General features: G+C 38.2%; 1 protein-coding gene across 4 annotated transcripts in view; it reads right to left on the bottom strand.

Moving 5' to 3' along the window:
- The window catches only part of LOC143375974 (peroxidase), a 52,400-nt gene that overhangs the window by 9,426 nt on the left and 24,402 nt on the right, over window positions 1–18,572 (bottom strand). For 3 of the 4 annotated variants that reach the window (XM_076825722.1, XM_076825720.1, XM_076825717.1), the window contains exons 2-5: window positions 12,063–12,206; window positions 10,352–10,667; window positions 6,990–7,207; window positions 309–485 (exon numbers count right to left, since the gene is read on the bottom strand). In XM_076825722.1, coding sequence (XP_076681837.1) covers window positions 309–485; window positions 6,990–7,207; window positions 10,352–10,667; window positions 12,063–12,195 — 844 coding nt within the window. In that variant the 5' untranslated portion in view covers window positions 12,196–12,206. The remainder of the gene's footprint in view (window positions 1–308; window positions 486–6,989; window positions 7,208–10,351; window positions 10,668–12,062; window positions 12,207–18,572) is intronic. The other variant, XM_076825721.1, reaches the window with a different exon arrangement.

Genomic DNA, 18,572 nt, shown 5'->3' with positions numbered 1-18,572 from the left:
CAGTATACACCTAATCAAGAAACAATATAGCCATATTCACTCTGCCTGTCAAAACTTTGGAATCAGTAGCCGATTTTCATTAAAATTCCATCATGACAAATTTTTACTTAATATTTTCAATGACAATTGCGATATTCTATATTTCAGCAAATTCTAATATCTTAACCCACGACTTAGCCACTTGAATCTGCTCCTTCACCGCGAGAAACCCCGCGCCCCTTAATTCGCACAGTGATTCCAAACTTTCGATCATCAATTCGTATAAAAAAAAATAGAGCTTTGGTATATTTGCTCGAAACACCACTCACCCATTTTGCGCACCGGGGTGTAAGAGAGATCGTTCGCAATGAACTGGCCCCACTGCATCACCGTCAACGTTCTACTGACGTCAGATTGATCGTTAGGTGCCGACAGAGCCACGCTGACACTCCTCGCACCTGGCAGCGGTTTCTTCGTGTGCCCCAATTTCCTCGGCTCTTGGATCCCTGGTCGCCAAACAGTGCATTAGACCCTCGTACACTGCACGGTGTCACGTCTCGAAATCGGAGTAAATCTTTACTACGTTCCAACGAAATGTGCATCAAAGGTGCACATGCAAATCAACTGCCTAACCCGCGCCGCTCAGACGCGCGCAGGCAACCTCACTTGCTTATTCACACTCGCGTTAATTACTGTAATTACTATGTTTTACTATGCAACAAGAATAACTTGAAAGTTCCATTTGATACTACAAACATTTCATGTCTCAATAAGCAAGAGAAATACTAATGGAGGCACCGATTACTCCGATTTCCTGGAGATATGTCAAATGTGCGTAGGAATATATATATATACATATATATTCGTGCAGCGCGAGAGCGAGAAACGATCCGCGGGTGTCTGATTCTGAATGGTGAATTCGAGGTAACCCTGTGAACGAATTTCGAGCCTAGCCGCGCCTAAACCTGCCTCAACTTGCGACGACGCATCAGAGATCAATCAGTGACTAAGTTCTCTGCCACCTACCGTCCAACGGCGATCGATCGTCAAACGCGCGCTAAGGGGCTTCCTCTCACGATCCGTCGCGATGCTGATTGATCCCTGGATCGACCGGAGGACACAAAATGGCTCTCGCGCTGCAGAGCGGTAGCGTATAAAGTACGGTTTCTTCTAGTTCAGCATGACGTTCTGATGCGTTATCGACGAAGCGCGCTGAGAACGGAGCTTTCCAAACGGTTCTCGTGGTGACTGACACGAGAGGACTGTCCAATACGCGCCACTGTTACGCTTGCTCAAAACGGTCACGTCGAGAACGCTCGCAGAAGGAATCAAGTGACTTATCTAGGTGGCTGATGAAGGTGCCCAAGTGAGAGAATCAAACTGGGAGATGACTGTCTAGGTGTTACTGTCTTTATCTACATACGAATCTCACTGTCTGGTCTCGACCGCTCTAACGACTGAGACTCTCAACTGTCGAGTGCGAAATCTGAATACACATTGTGTCTAAAAATAACGGGATTGGCGATACATTAATTCAAACCCGGATCATATTTGTGAAAACCGTTCATTGTAGTTAAAAATATGTTTCTTCGGCATTAAACAAGGCATTAATATAACGCTGGGTACGGTTAACCGTTGCATGGATTGATTTCTGGAGATCTGCTTTCGAAATCGCCTCGAGTATCTTTATGACGGCTGCTGGTATCGTTGGAAGTAATGCACCTGCTCATCGTAACGCAGCCGTGCGTGAATTTTTCGCCAAAAAAATTGCTTGACCATCCGTCGTAGTCACCTGATTTGACACCCTACGATTACAGTAAACCAGCGTTCTTCCCGCAGTGTGCCTCTCGTTGTTTCGAAGACAGCGCGACGCTACGAAGGCTACCATGAAGGGCTAGCGTCTTCGCAGGTAGCGTCACGTGGTATACCTGACAACGCGAGCGAGAATGGGAAAACCCCAAGTGCACGCGTACACGACCGTGGAGAGCGCTCCAGTAAACTCCCGCCATGTGCGAGCGCTTAACGAATAGCGTCGACGATTCCGAGCGATGGCGCGAGAGAGGGGGAGGACATCCCCTCTTGCTCGCTCTCGGGCTCTCACTCTCGACCGAATGATTCCAAGAAGTGATGGGGATAGCGACGAGCGCTTAACGCATAGTTGACAGCCCATAGCAGTGGCGCACCCAGAGAGGGGCCCTTGACACCTCCCAAAGAAGGGAGTTTGTAAAAAGTAAAAAACTGCATTTTATTCATTAAATAAATTTGTTTAATCACCTAATGATTTTTATTGAATTTGCATTAAAAATATTTTTATCCGTTCAACTCGGTTCCCCCAAGATTAAATCCTGACCCATAGCGAGAGTTTTCTATACTTCTTATTTCCAAAATTCAAAATTCCATTGAAAGGGGCCCGCTACGATGACACTCTAACCTTACAAGCAGCCGTCACAAGGATACTGAAGGCAATTCCGAAAGTAGATTTCCAGAAATCTATCCATACATTGATCGCCCAACGTTTGTATTAATGCCGAGGGAACATACTTTGAATAAAATGAACAATTCTTACAAATACGACCAGTGTTTGAATTCATATATTGTCGATCCCGTTATTTTTCAGTTTACTCGGTTGTAAGCTACTATTAGCAGAGGGAGCCACGTGTCACGAGGGACAATTAATAGCGCGACTGTCTCCCAATTTCCATTCGCCTGGCTCGGACACCTTTAACGAGACCCGTATACCGCAATCAACAGAAAAGATAGTTGAACTAGTGTTACAATAATAAATATGATACATTATTAGGTATATCCGAATTAGTTTACATACACATTCTACTGCTGGATAGAATCTCCCGACCGGGGCACCCTATTGTAGGCAGTATTATTCACTGCTACACTCAGGCATATTATGCTCTATGTGCCTTATCGCACAACAACTGTAATGCAAATCACAGAATATAATTTGTTAAGCCAATCAACGAACGTTTCTTCGTTGCTTTTTTTTTTTAATCCATCAGCGCCCAGGGATCAGAGTGTGTTCGTTTTTATATGTACAGCTATACACTACCGTTCAAAAGTATTTGATCACTTGTTATATGTACGTTTGATAAGAAAGAAAATAAAATAAGAATATTGATAAACAATTTGAATGAGATCATTTGTGCGATCTTGCCATTTTAATCCATAGATAAGGCTACTGTTGTTTTTCGTGTGACTATATAGTTTAGACGCTAATAATTTATGTTCATTGTTTCGTTCAAAAATTGTCCAATGACATTTTAATGTTAGTAATGTTACATGTTAATGATTGACTACTGTATTATTGGCGATCGTTTTGTTGCCAACAATTATATCTCAGAAAGAGAACTACAACCATCGAGTATGAATTATTCTATTATGGAGTACAAAATGTGAGAAGAAATGAGCTATCGATTGAAATTGAAAGTGGTGACTTTCACTACAGTGTAATACACAAGCGATGGGAAACAAAAGGATTTAATGATAGACGAATGAAATCATAATATCTAGGGGGATAGACCCCTCATAACGCCAGAAATTCAAAAAAATTATTAATATTATAAGAGAAATTCCCATGTTTACAATCATAGTAAAACAAATTGCAATTCGAAAGCTACTTTGAAGACGACAAAATAGAATAAAACGATTGCAATGGGCTGAAGAATGTAAAAAAATTGTACCAACAAAGATTGTATAATATGGAAAAACGTTCTCTTTCAGCAAACGTGCACATAACGAGTGTTGGAATACTTTTGGACAGTAGCGTAGCTATTTTTTTTTCATTTCTGACTGTATGTGTGTGGTCGTATGCTTGCAAAGGTGTCGACGTGAACGGATTAGGTGGGTTAGTAGGTCGAGGTTGGTAACTCGTGTGCAAGAGCACGAGGAGCCGGAACGATTTCGAGTTGACAACGAGAAAAGACAGTCTTCTTATTTTTTGCATTGACAGAAACTTTAGAGATTTTTTCAAATGGACGGCCGACAGACGAAGCCTCGCTATGAACCAAGTATGTAGTCTGAGAGTACAAGACTGAGAGTTCGACACTGATCGTAGGATATGTCCTTCTAAACATGTACAGCGAATTATGCAGAGAACCTGTTTGCAGATGAGAAAAAGTTAGTGATCTTGTGGTCACATGAAAATAGTTATACTTTTCAGTTAACACGTTCACTTCCAAGGGTATCTCGATGGTCTTGCTATAACGTGATTTGTGTACCAAACGTGGCACACAATGTATCTGGTTTCAGAGGCCACATGCACGAGAAGTGGTGCACACAATGAACGGTCTGCACCCGATATAAAAAATATGCTTAATAGTAGTACAGTAATCCCTCGTTATGAGTCCGTTTTTTCCTCCCGTTGAGAGTCCGGCGACTATCCCCACCATTTCTTGGAACCATGTCCGCAACCCACTATGAGCTCGCCGCCTCAGTTCGTCGGACTCATAAGGGGGATTACTGTAGCTACTTGACCAAAAATGTTAAGGTGGCCTTACCACTAGTGCAACACACAATTCTACTAGTACGTAACTAGCTGGAAAGATTACTATAGTTATATCAGAAATGATGCTGATGGAAGTCAACGTCTTATACTTGGTGAGAATTATATAAGAAGGTTCGAGTGAAGTGTACAAAATGTCCCAGAATCGTGAGCTGAGGTTTGAAGACTAAATCTCGCTGGAAGGAAACAGCCTAATTCATTTGAGTGTGGTGGTGAGCCCTGCGTTTAGAGAGTTAGGTATGTATGTTCTATTACTTTTGCTTTGATTATATTCAACTGTTCGCTGCTCTTATGTTCCATATTCTGTTTTTGAGTATCAATAACGTTTCTCGAATTTTTTCAAGCTTATTTCAATTAAACGAAGGTTTCTTTTTTTGGTAATTTTAAACGTCCAGCAATACGTGGATCTTTCTTTACGAGTCTGTCGTATTCTTATGACTAAGCAATTAACGACCCGAAAAATATGATTAAAAAGATTGTATAAAATAGCTATCGCGAATTTATTGTTGTTGTAGCAAATATGTATCACACAGTACATTTTTTCAAAGAAGGTGCAAAAATAAAGTCAGAAATCTATAGAGCGTTATAACAAGTACCCATACAGTATTCCATTTCCAGGTGAATAGAAATTCCTGTGTGACTATTCATTCAGCTGGAAAGCGCAGTTAACTAATAACTTTCGCATGTCAACCGATTTCTCTGGATTCTATGACAAACGAGCGCTGCACGAAATGCGTCAAACCGAAGATCTTTCGAAATAGTACATGGAAACTTCTATGCACCAGTGAGTTTAATTCCTACCAGACACGTTCCAGCTGCCTGAAGTCATGTTCTGATCTTATTCGAGGTCTTGGCCTTTTCAGAAATAAGACACATGTGTAAATGGAAGTGTGTTCAAGTGTAAGATTGTGTGGTGCTCTGAATACTGTTTGCAACCAAGTGGATAACTAAGGGGATCAGATTTCTGAGAACGTGTCTAATGTTGCAAACTACACATTTGCACATGTCGATGGTTAGTGCACAAGTATTGTATGACCAGTTTCAGCGTATTCGAGAAAAACAGATTTAAAGATGCAATGGTACATAAGATTCAGGGGCATATAACGAAGAAAAATATTATTTTTGACAAATTTCTGAAGTAGATGTAAATGTTCAAATTTCACAAAGAGTGGACATACAATATCTGTAGACTAAGCCATCGATTTCTTAATTCTTTTCATCAACATTACCCACTACGCATGCCATTGTTTTTAATCCGTGATAGCTTTGAATAGGAGCTCAACTTCTAATAGCTTCTGAACAGCAGTTCGCAGCCTATTAATAGGGCCAATAAATCTGTGGGATCCCTACTACATGATTCGTTGGAATGAGCAGAGAGTGGTAAATTGTTTCGAAGTCCCAATGGCAATAAAACTCACCGACTTAAAAATATAAAAGGTCTGGGATATGTTCACGGATCTCTGAATGAGAGAAGAGAACACTTGCAATGTTTGAAATACAGGCCAAGAATTGACAATGACCACTCATAATGTGCTATACAATAAAATAAAGATGTCTTGTGAAAATATTTTATCTTGTACGTATTTCTCAACTTTAGCTCCCTAATTCCCTTACAAAGTTGAACTCCCCACTATTCAAAGTACGTTCAAAGTCTAAGTCCCTATTGATCAAAGTATAATACTTAAAACCCACCTACTACCCTCCCATCCTCTGAGATTCTATCTTCCAAACCACTCTTCAATTCACAAAAAAGGAAACTGACGTGAAGGCTAAAGAATACAATTCTAGGACACCTTGCGCACGTTTCAGAGTTCCTATCAAAGTCACAAACACCCGGGACGACTTCATCCAACCCGACAGGTGCCTAACAAACATCCTACCCAACACGTGTCACCCTATCTACAAACCATCCGCCTGACTAACGCACTACCAATAAGGGAAGCCAACTGCACCAAGTGCAATCAACGAACACAATCAAAGACATCCTAAATCGTCGGCCGTTTCTGCACCAAACCTGGTGCCTCGATGAAATTTATTATCGAACCATGAGAAGGCGCAAAGGCAGAAAGAGAGAGAGAGCAGCACAGAGAATGGAGGGACCAGGACGCATAAGAGGAGCGAAAAGGGTAGTGCCAAGCGTTCAGAGGCTGCAAATAATTGTACGATTATTATTCCACAAAAATAACGATAGCGCGGCACGTGGTTAGGCCAGTCTAGATCCCCGATTTCTTTCTTTAACTTCTGCCCGGTCGAAGGCCCAGGAAACGAGCTTCTATACCCAGGAAACGGTGGCCGCCGCTGCGTATCGATGGGACCCGGTCACGAGGCGGTCGTGAAGTCGCGAGTTCAAAGCGTGCCCGGGGAGAGACGAAGCTAACGATCGGCGACACGGATCGCGATGGGTCCACCGTGAATGAAGGGGGAGGGCACAGATCGAGGGGGCTCGATGTCCTTCTTCATCCTTTAAAGGTGACGCGGTAGGGTGAATCCTTACCGTCGAAATATCGGGGGAAGAGGATTCTGGTGTACGCGGTCATCGCACTACCCCAGCTTGGATTATCGACGTTATTGCAACTGCCATCGACGCTTCGGTACTTGGCCCTGGCATTGCAGGCCGCGACCTGCGGCGCCCAACAGGCTGAGCTCAATGGGGTACCCTGAAGGGGCAGAGTCGATATGTAACGGGCACAGTCGTCCTTCTCCAGGCCGAATCTGTAAAAGAGAATCGTCGTGTGATTGCGCTGGCTGTACTGTGGGAGAGGAGCGAGCACCGCTGAGAGTAGGGCCCACTCCTGTGGCTGGCGAGTGGTATTTTCGTACGGAGTGTTTAAGAGAAGCAAAAAGTAATAAAAAGTGTGGGAACGTGCTTAAGGCACCTGTCAGGAGCAATAGAAGTGTCCCGCGTGAAAAGGGCCTTATGGACTGTGTGGGGATATTTAGGGTGGGGGGACATTGGAGGATCCTTTGATTTCTAGGACATGTGACAGAAAACGTGATACATTGGGGAGTTTTATTTGTAACTTACAAGTCTTGATTTTAGTTTTCAGTGAAAATTGGGTTCGTGTGGGATAATAGTGAGCTTTCAATACATATACTAACAAGGAGAGGTCATAGCAGGACCAGTTGATGCTGTTTTTCTGAAACTTGATATTTCCATCATTTACTATTATTTGTGGTGAACAATAATACTTAGCATAAGAGAAATTGTAATGAGAAAAAAGACGATGTTATGTAAAGTTTAGCGTTATGAAGTTTTACCGTTAAGCTTCCGCTAACTTCAAATATGCAATACTTCCTTTTATTTAGAATAATTAGTTTACCACACTTTTACCGTGACAGATTTTTAAAAATATACTAAAATAATACATTTCGATTCACTAGAACAATTTTATTAACCCTTCGTGGTCACACGGGGTGTATCGCACCCCAAAAGCAATTTTCGAGTTGGAATATCGCGCCTCTACGTCTTCCAAAGGGGATTTATCGCAAAAAAATTAAAAGAAAATTAAAAAAAAACGATTTTTTCCCACAACCGTGAAAAATCGCTCATTTTCAACTAGAAATTTTATCATGTCAAAATTTACAATTCTAGAAAAAGACTATTAGACCATGACTGTATAAGTATTACGAACGTACAATTATCACTGAAAAGTTAAAAGATTCAAAAATACGAAAATGGTGGCAAAAAATGACGCTGGGGTACAGTGAACCCCGTGTGACTAATTTGTGATTTTAAGGTGTGACCACGGAGGGTTAAAAGCGACTACCCCGCTGCTGTGACTCTCCTTGGGAGTATCTGTGTTGCTAAATAAAGTATGTATTTTGTTCGATATTAAATATCAACCCTCATATATCACAAAAAGTTGAAGTAGTTAAACTTGAATACATAAGTACATTCAACCCTCTAACAACAAAATCATTTAGCCCTCGAATACATTGATACATAGAAACACTGTGGATTTTCTAATATATGAAAATTATATTCCAGGTTTCAACGAACATGTAATCAGAAACAATTAATAATTCAGAATGTGTAATTTGCTAGGTAGTTAAAGGGTTAAACGTGAGTACGTTAAATTCCCTCACTCCAAAAATTGACAAGGATTGAGGAAGGCACTTGACGTTCAAGCTCTTTTCACACGAGCCACTTCTGTGGCTGGCAACTGATATTTATATATTCACACATTTCCTACCCTCTTCTGTCATTTTTAAATACCAGTCGTGACCCACAAAAGTGTCTTGTCAAAAAAGGCCCTTGTTTGTTGTTGTAACAATTCTTAATTGTTGATATTTAGATTTCAGCATTTTTACAGATGCACTTATTCAATTTTCATAAGGAATAAAGAATGAAGTACGATCAGGAGTTCAGAAGTTTGCACCTTTGTTTGTAATTGTATAACAGTAACATTGTCTGCATTATTGCTTTTCTAGTTGCTAGCAAACTACGTCTCCAATTCATGAGTGCCAAATCCTGATATCCTGATAATACACGATGACTCTACATTGTGCAAAAAGGCATTTGTATCAGGTTGAAGCTACAAGTAGAACACTTCACAGCTTCAAATAAGGTTTGTTAATACTTTAATTACAAAAGATCATTCTTGTAAATGCAATTTGTTTAGAAGTTTAAGGAGCAAACCTGCATTAAAATAAAATCAAATGGAAATTTCATTTTTTAAATGATTTTCTGTACATTTAGTCTTTTTCAGCTTCTATTACAAAAGGGTAATCACACAAAATGGTAAAAGGTAACCACATATCTATTACAAAAGGTTCGTACAACTTAAGAATAAAAAATATTAAATATTACTTCGTTTAGAATAATTAATCCTTATGGGAAAATATTCTAAACTATCGAATTTGTATACACACCATTACTTTGCCATAACCATGTTCACAACAGAAAGAATAAAGGAAATATGTGTTATTTAAAGTATTGCATGTAATACCATTAAATGCAAGTGGTAGAACTGAATGCATAAACAATTTTCCTTTTGCACAATTTCCATTCTCCTTTTTTCAAAAATCGTGATTCGCAAATATAAGATGTTTCTTTTCTGATAGGGCTCATTTTAGGATATCGATTAGGCATCTGGAAGCAGTGAAAAGTGTTCGAACAGATGTCTTATTAAATTTAGTTGCTGGGTTATTCGAATTTGTGTGCTCCATAAACTTGGTTATAATCTTAAATACTCAAAACCACCACTGATTTTCCAACTTATTCATCAGAAAAATTTGGAGCACTTGTTTCAAACGTACGTTACATAAATATATTAAGAAAGTGCAAATAAAGCATCTATCTATAGGAAACTTTCATATCATTTCTAAATGTAGAATTCATCCCTAAAATGAACTCTTCCAATAAATAAATATCCTGTTTTCTTAAGCCGATTAATCCTTTCAGACCCTCCACCTCAATAATGATAATTTTAAAATCATACCACGAAAATGCTGAATAATTTTTTAATTCCAAAAGTTGCTTACTAATCTCAATACACAGCTGATTGAAAGGCACAGTGCAAATTGTCTTTCAGGCTGATCTGATGTTTTGAATAAAAAAATTCTTTAATAAAAATCCTCAGTATTTACATTTTATTTTTTTTTTCATAAAGATATCTCGTTAGGAGTTTGAAAACGATAATATTTTTACCATGTTTCCCATGTCCACCAAAATGAAGACAGTGAAAATTAAATGATGAAAAAGTTTTTCAATTTTCTCTATACTCTGCCCGCTGAAGATACTCGTACTTTTTTATAAGAACTGTATTTTCAAATTGAGTAATTCAAGGTTGGTCTGAGAGGGTTAATAAAACAGTTGGGATAGAGTGGTAGCTGCAGACCTAGAGGGTGTATTACCTGCGACAGCTCTGATGAAGCAGATAGGACGATGCTTTCATCGCCACAATGGCGTCGAGGCCTCTCTCGAAAGCATCCTCGGAAGGATAAGAATCAAGGAATTGCTTTCCAGCCGGCGTGTGCGCCTTCAATTCGATGCCAGCGTTCACGATATTCCTTTCGAGGGTGCTCATACGATCGACCAAGTTTTGCGCGAATGTGATCGAGTTGTTCAAGACTGCCTCGTCAATGTGAGGGAAATGCTGATTTTGGAAATGACCTGTGTCTACGACGCCCTCATAGGGGTAGTTCGACATCGGCAAACCTGAAAGGATACCTTTAAAAACGTTGGTAAAAATAGACTCACAAGGGAAGTTTGGCAACTCGAAAATTCAAAGAAATGTGTGACCTTGCAGAAATGTAACTCGAATTATGCTAATAATGTGACTATTTTTTTATTTGGTCATAAAACGGTCCTAAGGGTGAAAGCACCCCCTCGAAAATGTGGTGTTTTCAGATTATTGTGAATATCTATGAAATTATAAAATGTATAAAAAAAGAAGCTTAATTCAAAGATCTATGTTTTTTTATGTTCTATAAAGCGGCAATAGAAAATTGCAAAAACGTGACTTTTTCAAAATTTATCCCCACCACTCTTTTTCCGACGATTCTTTGTCACCATATTGTAGGATATCCATAATTTCCATAGGGAAAAGCCATACAATTTTCAATTTAACTTTTTATCGATATCTTTTACAGTTTCACAGATATTCGCGATAATATGAAAACTCACAATTTCTTTGAAGGGTTGTGTTCACCCTTAGGACTCTTTACTGCCCAACAAAAAAATAGTTACGATATTAGAATCACTTGAGCTATATTTCTGCGAGGTTTCAGATTTTCTTGAATTTTCGAGTTGCCGAACTTCCCCTGTCAGTTAACTTCCCCTGTGCGTGACTCTAAATAATTACGAGCACGTGGCTCTACTTTCGAATGAAGAAATATATAATTACATATCTATTCACGGTTAAAGCACTTTTAAAATCAAGTAAAACTGGCTTATCTGAATATTGAAATTTTGCTTCGATAATATTTGCAACTAGGGAGATAACAGTGCTGCAAAGCCACCAAGGGTGAATCCTTGAAAATACGTACGCAGTTACAAATGCAGGGACAATATAAGGAAGTATATCGCGCAGTTTGCTCGATGTATAAATAAATCACGGGCACGATAAAATGCAATAAAACATGGATTTTATTATTCTGCAAATTCTCTTCATAACCCACTATTAATCTTCGTCATACTCTGTGAGATAATTCTGACGAGATGTATCTCGATCCAATGTTTCTAATCCTTGAAACGCAAGCTTATTCTTATCTCTCTTAATGGTTCGCATAAAATTTATAGCAATGGAAGATTAATAGTTTATAGCCTTTGAGTTAAGCCCGACACTTCTCAATGTAGATTAAGAAATCAAGCAACTCTAAACACCAAAGACACCAACTGCAAATTAGTTCGAGTACTACTCAAATTTACCTCAAAGTGTAAATAATTTTAAGTTCAAATTAACGCTTAAGTTTCTCAAAGTAGATCAGAAAACAGTGGTATCGAGGCCTCTGGAAACACTGATCCAGGTCTGGCAGTAAGTCTACAACTATGAGCAGTCGTAAATCAAATTTCCCTCTGATTAAAAAAAAAATGTAGGGGGGTGAAATGCAATGAACTATTTACCTGTGTAACTGGCGAGGTAGTTCTGCAAGGTGACGGGTAGCTTGTAGGCCCCGATCGAGTGGGAGTTCCCGAGGAACCCCATGGTCTGCAGGAAGATCCATAGTATCGCCAAACTAGCCACGGAACCCGCCATTAGGCCTCCGGCTGCACAGAACCAAATGATCATTCTTCGTTAGCTGTCCGTGGAAATTTTCCGGACGATGATTCAACGCATACATTTCGATGGTGTTTACAGAATCGATCAGGGGCGGCATTCTGCTCATATTATCGCGAAAAGCTACGCCGTAGTACCCTCGTGACCTGGATTCGTTGGCCCAATCGTGTTAGATAGTGCTCGCCAAACAAGCAAATCCATTAGCTTTTTTTGGACTTGTGACGCGATGCAGAGCTAATAAGGTTACAGATCGCTACTGACGAGGGAAGTGCAGAAGGTTCAAGTCAGCTTTTTCGAGTCAGCGATTTCTTTCTAATTCTATATATAAGTATGTGGAAAGCGCAAAATGATTGCAAAACGATTTTAAAAACCCTACCCTCGCCCCAGAGTTGGGCAAAATGTAATCCAAGTTACAAATTACAAACTACGATTAAACTGTAATTGTGTAGTTGATTACACATTATTTTCTGTAATTGTTAATTTAGGCAGCTGACCATTTGGTTTCGTCAACCTTCTAAATGAACGATTACAGAAAATAATGTACAATCAGTTGGACAATTACTGTTTAATCGTACTTTGTAATTTATAGTTAGATTACATTTTGCCCAACTCTGCCTTGCCCTGTGAGATACGACATTGATAAAATATCTTTGCTTCTATTTTTTGCTATTTTTGCTGAAAATTAATTTTACGTATGATAGCGTATAGTCCTGCGCAACAAGATTGAGTAATTTAATTTGTCTTTGCACATGTGAGTGTCTTGTTAAAACTGACCGATTAATCGGTACTCAATATTTAATTGGAGGCTTTTGAATTTGTTTTTGCATTTTTGTTTTTTCCTGTGTTATTTACACAGGATGGCGTTTCAAGTATTTTGCTTATATTGCCCAAGGAACATTTTTTTTAGTCATTCCATTCTTCCTCCCTCCTCTCTCCTTCGAGTCTCAGCAGCAGCAGCGCACTGGGAGAAGGTGGTCACCCATCTTTCCCCAGTACACCGCCTTGACGCTTAACTTCGGTGATCTAACGAGAACCTTTTTTTCATATGCTTCATTGTACTTTATATTACTTAACATGTATAACTTAACCACTATAGCTAATCTATACTTCCTGTCATTTAAGAAGGAACCTGCCGATCGACGAGTTTCAAACCGGTTCTGCGCAGGTTGACGCTCATTGGTGCCGAGAGAAGCCACTATTGGCTGTACCCCCACCAACGCTCCTTCGGAGCCAATAAGCTCATTCTGAGATGCGCGAAACGGGTTCCTTCTTAAATGACTTCTGGTATATACAACATTTCTGACAGTCTTTAGTATGTTATAAACTTCCTACCTCTTAGCGAGGCTGTACCTTTAATTTCCCTTATTTTAGACCTACATTATCTTCTCAGCTTCCTTATCACAGTATGATTTTTGAAATTTCAAATATATTTCGTCTATCTATATTATACAGGAAACTAACCGTGTAAAACCTGCGTTTACTTGCGGCCGCTGGTTTTGGGCCCTTTTTAAATTCAACATTGTAAACTGCGAATGTGTCATTTTTTATTTAAAATATGGAGACAGTTGTTGACAACAAAAGCTGACTATGATAGTGAATTATCAATGCAATTAGAGGAACTGTTTATTCGAGATATTTAGTTAAAGACGTAGTGACGTCACTGGTAATATGTTTGCTAAGATCTTTAACTGTGTGACTGGCGAGCCTTTGTACGCATTTACTACTTGTGGAGAAAACATAGACTAGCTTAATTTCCATAAGATTAGCAGCCACTAACGTTTTCATTTTCTACATTTGTATTTTTCATAACCTGAACAGTGTCAATATTTTGAGGAAATAAATGTATTTTGCTGCCAAAGATGCTTGCCCCCAAGTGGGTCGCGAAGTGTTTTCTGGAGGTTGCCACAGTTTATTATTTTTTTAATATTATTAAGTTAGAATTATATTCTGCAATACCTATTTTTAATTTGTTTTCTTTAACTACTATAATTATGCAGTATAAAATTCGAGTATTGAAACGTGTAAACTTGAATATATTTGTAAAGACAAGTATTTGAATGTTTTCAAAGATAGTTTTAACAGATCTCTGAAGTTTGAGTTCTTCCTTCAGGCTTAAACGTCGCGAATGTTAAACAGTGTCAACAACACATGATAATTTGAACTGTGCCTCCTACGTCACTATCATCAGCAACGTATCTAATCGCTGCAACGGTTGCTCAAACAGGAACATAAATAGAAAATATTTTTATTTCTCGAGATGATTGAAAAATGTTGATACGTGCTTCAGTACTCGTGAGTTACACACAAACAGAAGATAACTTTAATCTTTGTACTTGGAAAAAATCCGGATATTCCAAGACTGGTGAATGAAAATATCCCAGATGTTAGGGATTCTGAGAAATAATCAGTTCAGTGAACTCAAGAAATTTGATTTTTAAAATTCGAAGCACTTCTCAACAACCTTACGATTCCAAATAGTATCCTCATCGTTTAAAATTTCTGAACAATTTTCAGAACGGAGAATTATAATCAATTACTGTCTGCTAGAATATTCCAAACTTAACCCTTCGTTGACACTCTGGGTGTGAGCCACCCATAAGCTGATTTTGACGCTCTGTAACTTCTATATTCAAAATAAATATTTTTTTTCCAAAGCCGACGTACGAACTATTTTTTCTCTCAAAGTATTATATCCCAACAACAACTCTGTGTATTTTTAGCTTCTAATTTTGAAATTTGTAAAAGTTACAATTTTTTAAAGATTTTCTTCGTTTTTTTCGACATGTGGTAATCTAGATTTTTTTACAAAAAACTGCTATAAAATTTAAATAAAAGAACTATTGGAATACATTCTAGAGACCTTGAAATTGATCCATGATTTTTTCCATAATAATTGAATTTTTTAGATGAGAATGACAGTCGTTCAAAAATTTCTCTGGGTGTCAGCCACCCAGGTATGTCAACATTGATCGAAAAACGAGGTGTGTCAACGCAGGGTTAAATGAAATAGCAGTTTCTTGTTACGCCAAAATCACCCAAATATTTATGGCACGGTAAGTTTAGCCTGAAAGTTAGTTTTCGAAGGTATAATAAAATTGATGTGACCATGCTCACTTTGCATATAAAAATTCCGACTCATTTAAAGTAGTACAACTTTCTCGATTACATAGTAAAGCATTTTATAACTAGACAAAAAAGCCTCATTTCCAAAAATATCACTCCGCACTTTCAATCTACCCTTTCTTCGTGAAGAATCCCCCCTCCTGCAACTCAAGCATTCGACATGGCTTCGAAAATTGCACGCTGACGATCTCAATTCCATTCAGAAATTCCTCAAACATTATCGTGCTCGATTAAACAGAAGTAAACTGTTACCTAAATACATGTATCATTCTCGTCATAGTATAAACACCCTTAACCGGTTAACTGGCAATGTATCATATATAATCAAAAAAAAAAATCTGGCCAATTCTGCTTATGTAAAATATGTGAACAAAAAAAATCTGGCCAATTCTGCTTATGTATCATATATGATCAAATGGAATAACTTTTTTGATTTTCAAACTATTTGAATGAAACTTGGTATGTAATGGTTTTTGGGGTCGCTGAATCTGAATTTGGCATTGAAATTGTAAAATTCAATATGGCAGACTCAAAATGGCCGACCCAAAATGGCTGCCAAAAGGAGAAAAAAATAACCGCCGGAATCGATTCAGCGACTCAAAAAACCCCTGTATACCAAATTTTCTGCGATATGCTATTTGTGGGACATTCTGTTCCATGAACTTTATTTTCTAATCATGTTCAATATATTATAATCAATTTAACAATATTTGTAAAGCTTCATTTATTATTGCTCATAAAAGCAGATAGTACTAGTTTTATTGAGGAATAGTAGTATTACACAAAAGAGAGATAAAAAATTTGTATGAAGTGCCAAGGACACCACACATACATAATATAATGTAGTCACGTCATTTTGTGCCATACACCTAATTGAAAGTTAACCCTTTCACAGTGTATTAACCCTCTGTGGTCACACCTTATAATCTCACAAATTGGTCAGATGGGGTTCACTGCACCCCAGCGCCATGTTTGAGTTACCATTTCCGTATTTTTGTAATACTCATACAATTATGCTGTAATAGTCTTTTTCTAAAAATGTAAATTTTAATATGTTGAAATTTGTATTTGAAAAAATAGTTCTGGATAAAAACGATTTCTTTTTTTTTGTTAAAATTCACCTTTATAAATTTTATTACTGAGGTCTAAAAATTTACAGAAATATTGGCAAAGACATGTCCTGGGGTGCGATGCACCCCGTGTGACCACGAAGGGTTAAGAAAACGACTCGGGTGAGCCGGTTTTTTTATATCTATTGTCGCGAGTGCAAATAATTAAGATGATAAAAGAAATAGTCCCTATCGATTTGCTACACTGTGAAAGGGCTAATGTGTCCTGCCCGAATTTTAACACTCGCGACATCTATGTGCGTCTCATTAAACCGCCAAGGAACATTTCGAACTTCTATCAAAGTCTTCAATAACTTCTGGTTTCAGAGTCTATGCTCTAAGCAGTTTAAGTCCCTGGGAAATATCCACTAAAGATAGAGAAACAAACGTTCGTCCTCGACTCAAACAGTCACGTTGCACTAATCGCGACGACGTAACGTCGATTGCAGGTTTTCCAACAGACGCTTGTTTTTTTTTTTTTTTGACATCCACGAGAATGTGGTCTTTTTCTTCTATTTATATCGCGGACGGAGCGTCCTCGCATGGCTCGCAAATCAAGGAATCTCTTTTATCAGTGTGTGCCTGCGGTATCAGCAAACGTGCTCGGAGGAAGCTCAGCAAATAGCCACGTTTGTTTACCTCTAGTGTACTCCGCGCCACGTGACTCCCAGAGACGCTACGTTAGATGTTTATTTACGATTCTCTGCGCTCCGGAGCCTTCCTTGATTCCGATTTAGAAACTTCACGTCGAGAAAATTATGGCTCTCAAATCAAATTATATTTTGCATATTTATGTCAGCGTTTATTTGCCACTGGTATCATAATACCAATAACACATCTGTGTTTTATATTATGCTGATTCATATCATCAGCCACTGCAATCCATTCATTTATGTATTAATATTGGTGGGATATGGCCCTCGGAATGAAATAAAAAATTATGCGCAAAGTGGAACGCGATGATCGGACGAATTTAATATAAGGTGGTATTTAGTACTTGTTGGGCGTTTGTAATATATATGTGTGTAGTTTACTTCGTGCTACTGCTTTGTATACATTACATTTAGATGGCGTTCGAGAACTCGTAAGGAAATCAATATGTACATGTTAATGAATGATGACTAATAATACTTATAGTTATTAATATACAATAGAATAATTAAAAAATAAATCCATAATCAATACACCTTATTATTTAACTAATTATAACTACGTAAGTCTTGAAAATAAGGTTTATATTCATATGATATTTCTCACTTCAAAATGGCGTCCTACATAATCTAACACTGGACTTAAAATACCCTGTGTACGTTTTCACACTTCATGTACATACTAATTTATGTAATTTACGAGTGTACACACACAACTTTATCCATCTTCGTTCACACTTCACACTCCACTGCACTAACATCTGCATTTGCTAATCAATCTGCTGCCTGCATTAGCAACAGTCACTATTCTGAAATAAGTGATTGGCAAAACGTGACTTAACTTACACCAGGGCATTCTGCACAGTAAGAAGGTGAAAAAATGGAAAGCAAGACTTGAACATGGTCGCCAAGTGTATGACATTGACCACCTTTTATTGAATTCTTGAAGCTTCTTTTTGCAGAAAAGAGGCGTTGCAGGTGAAGAACAGCTTCGACAAAGAACTTATGTATTTTACTCTTAATTCTTTGCACTCCAAGTATTCTTATTAAATTAATATTACGCACTGATATCATTCAAGCTTGTAAAAGTTGGAGAATTTGTGGTTCCCAGAATTAAATAAATTATTGATTTTAAAACTACTGTACCATATTTTTTCCTATTCCAAAATTCTGTGTCTCATGAGAGCACTGGACAAAAGATCTGTGGTTGACTGGCAAGCGAATAATTTACAGTGCAAAGGGTTAAACAATTAATATTTTTATAACGATATAAAGTTCTAGCAAGAATCAAGACTCATTCATTTGATATAAAATTACAAGGATAAATCAGCACAGGGTATTTTTAAACTCAACAACGATTTGATATCGATTTCTTCTTTCTACGAACTGCAATGTTTGTTAAATAAATATTTTTACAGATCGAAAACAGTCGTGGGTGGTACCATAAACTTTTATGCTATATTTCACCTCCAAA

This window comes from Andrena cerasifolii, chromosome 13 (genome assembly GCF_050908995.1).
Source record: "Andrena cerasifolii isolate SP2316 chromosome 13, iyAndCera1_principal, whole genome shotgun sequence".
Taxonomy (NCBI): Eukaryota; Metazoa; Arthropoda; class Insecta; order Hymenoptera; family Andrenidae; genus Andrena; species Andrena cerasifolii.
Note: the sequence above shows the minus strand (reverse complement) of the source record. Positions and strands in the feature narration are given on the sequence as shown.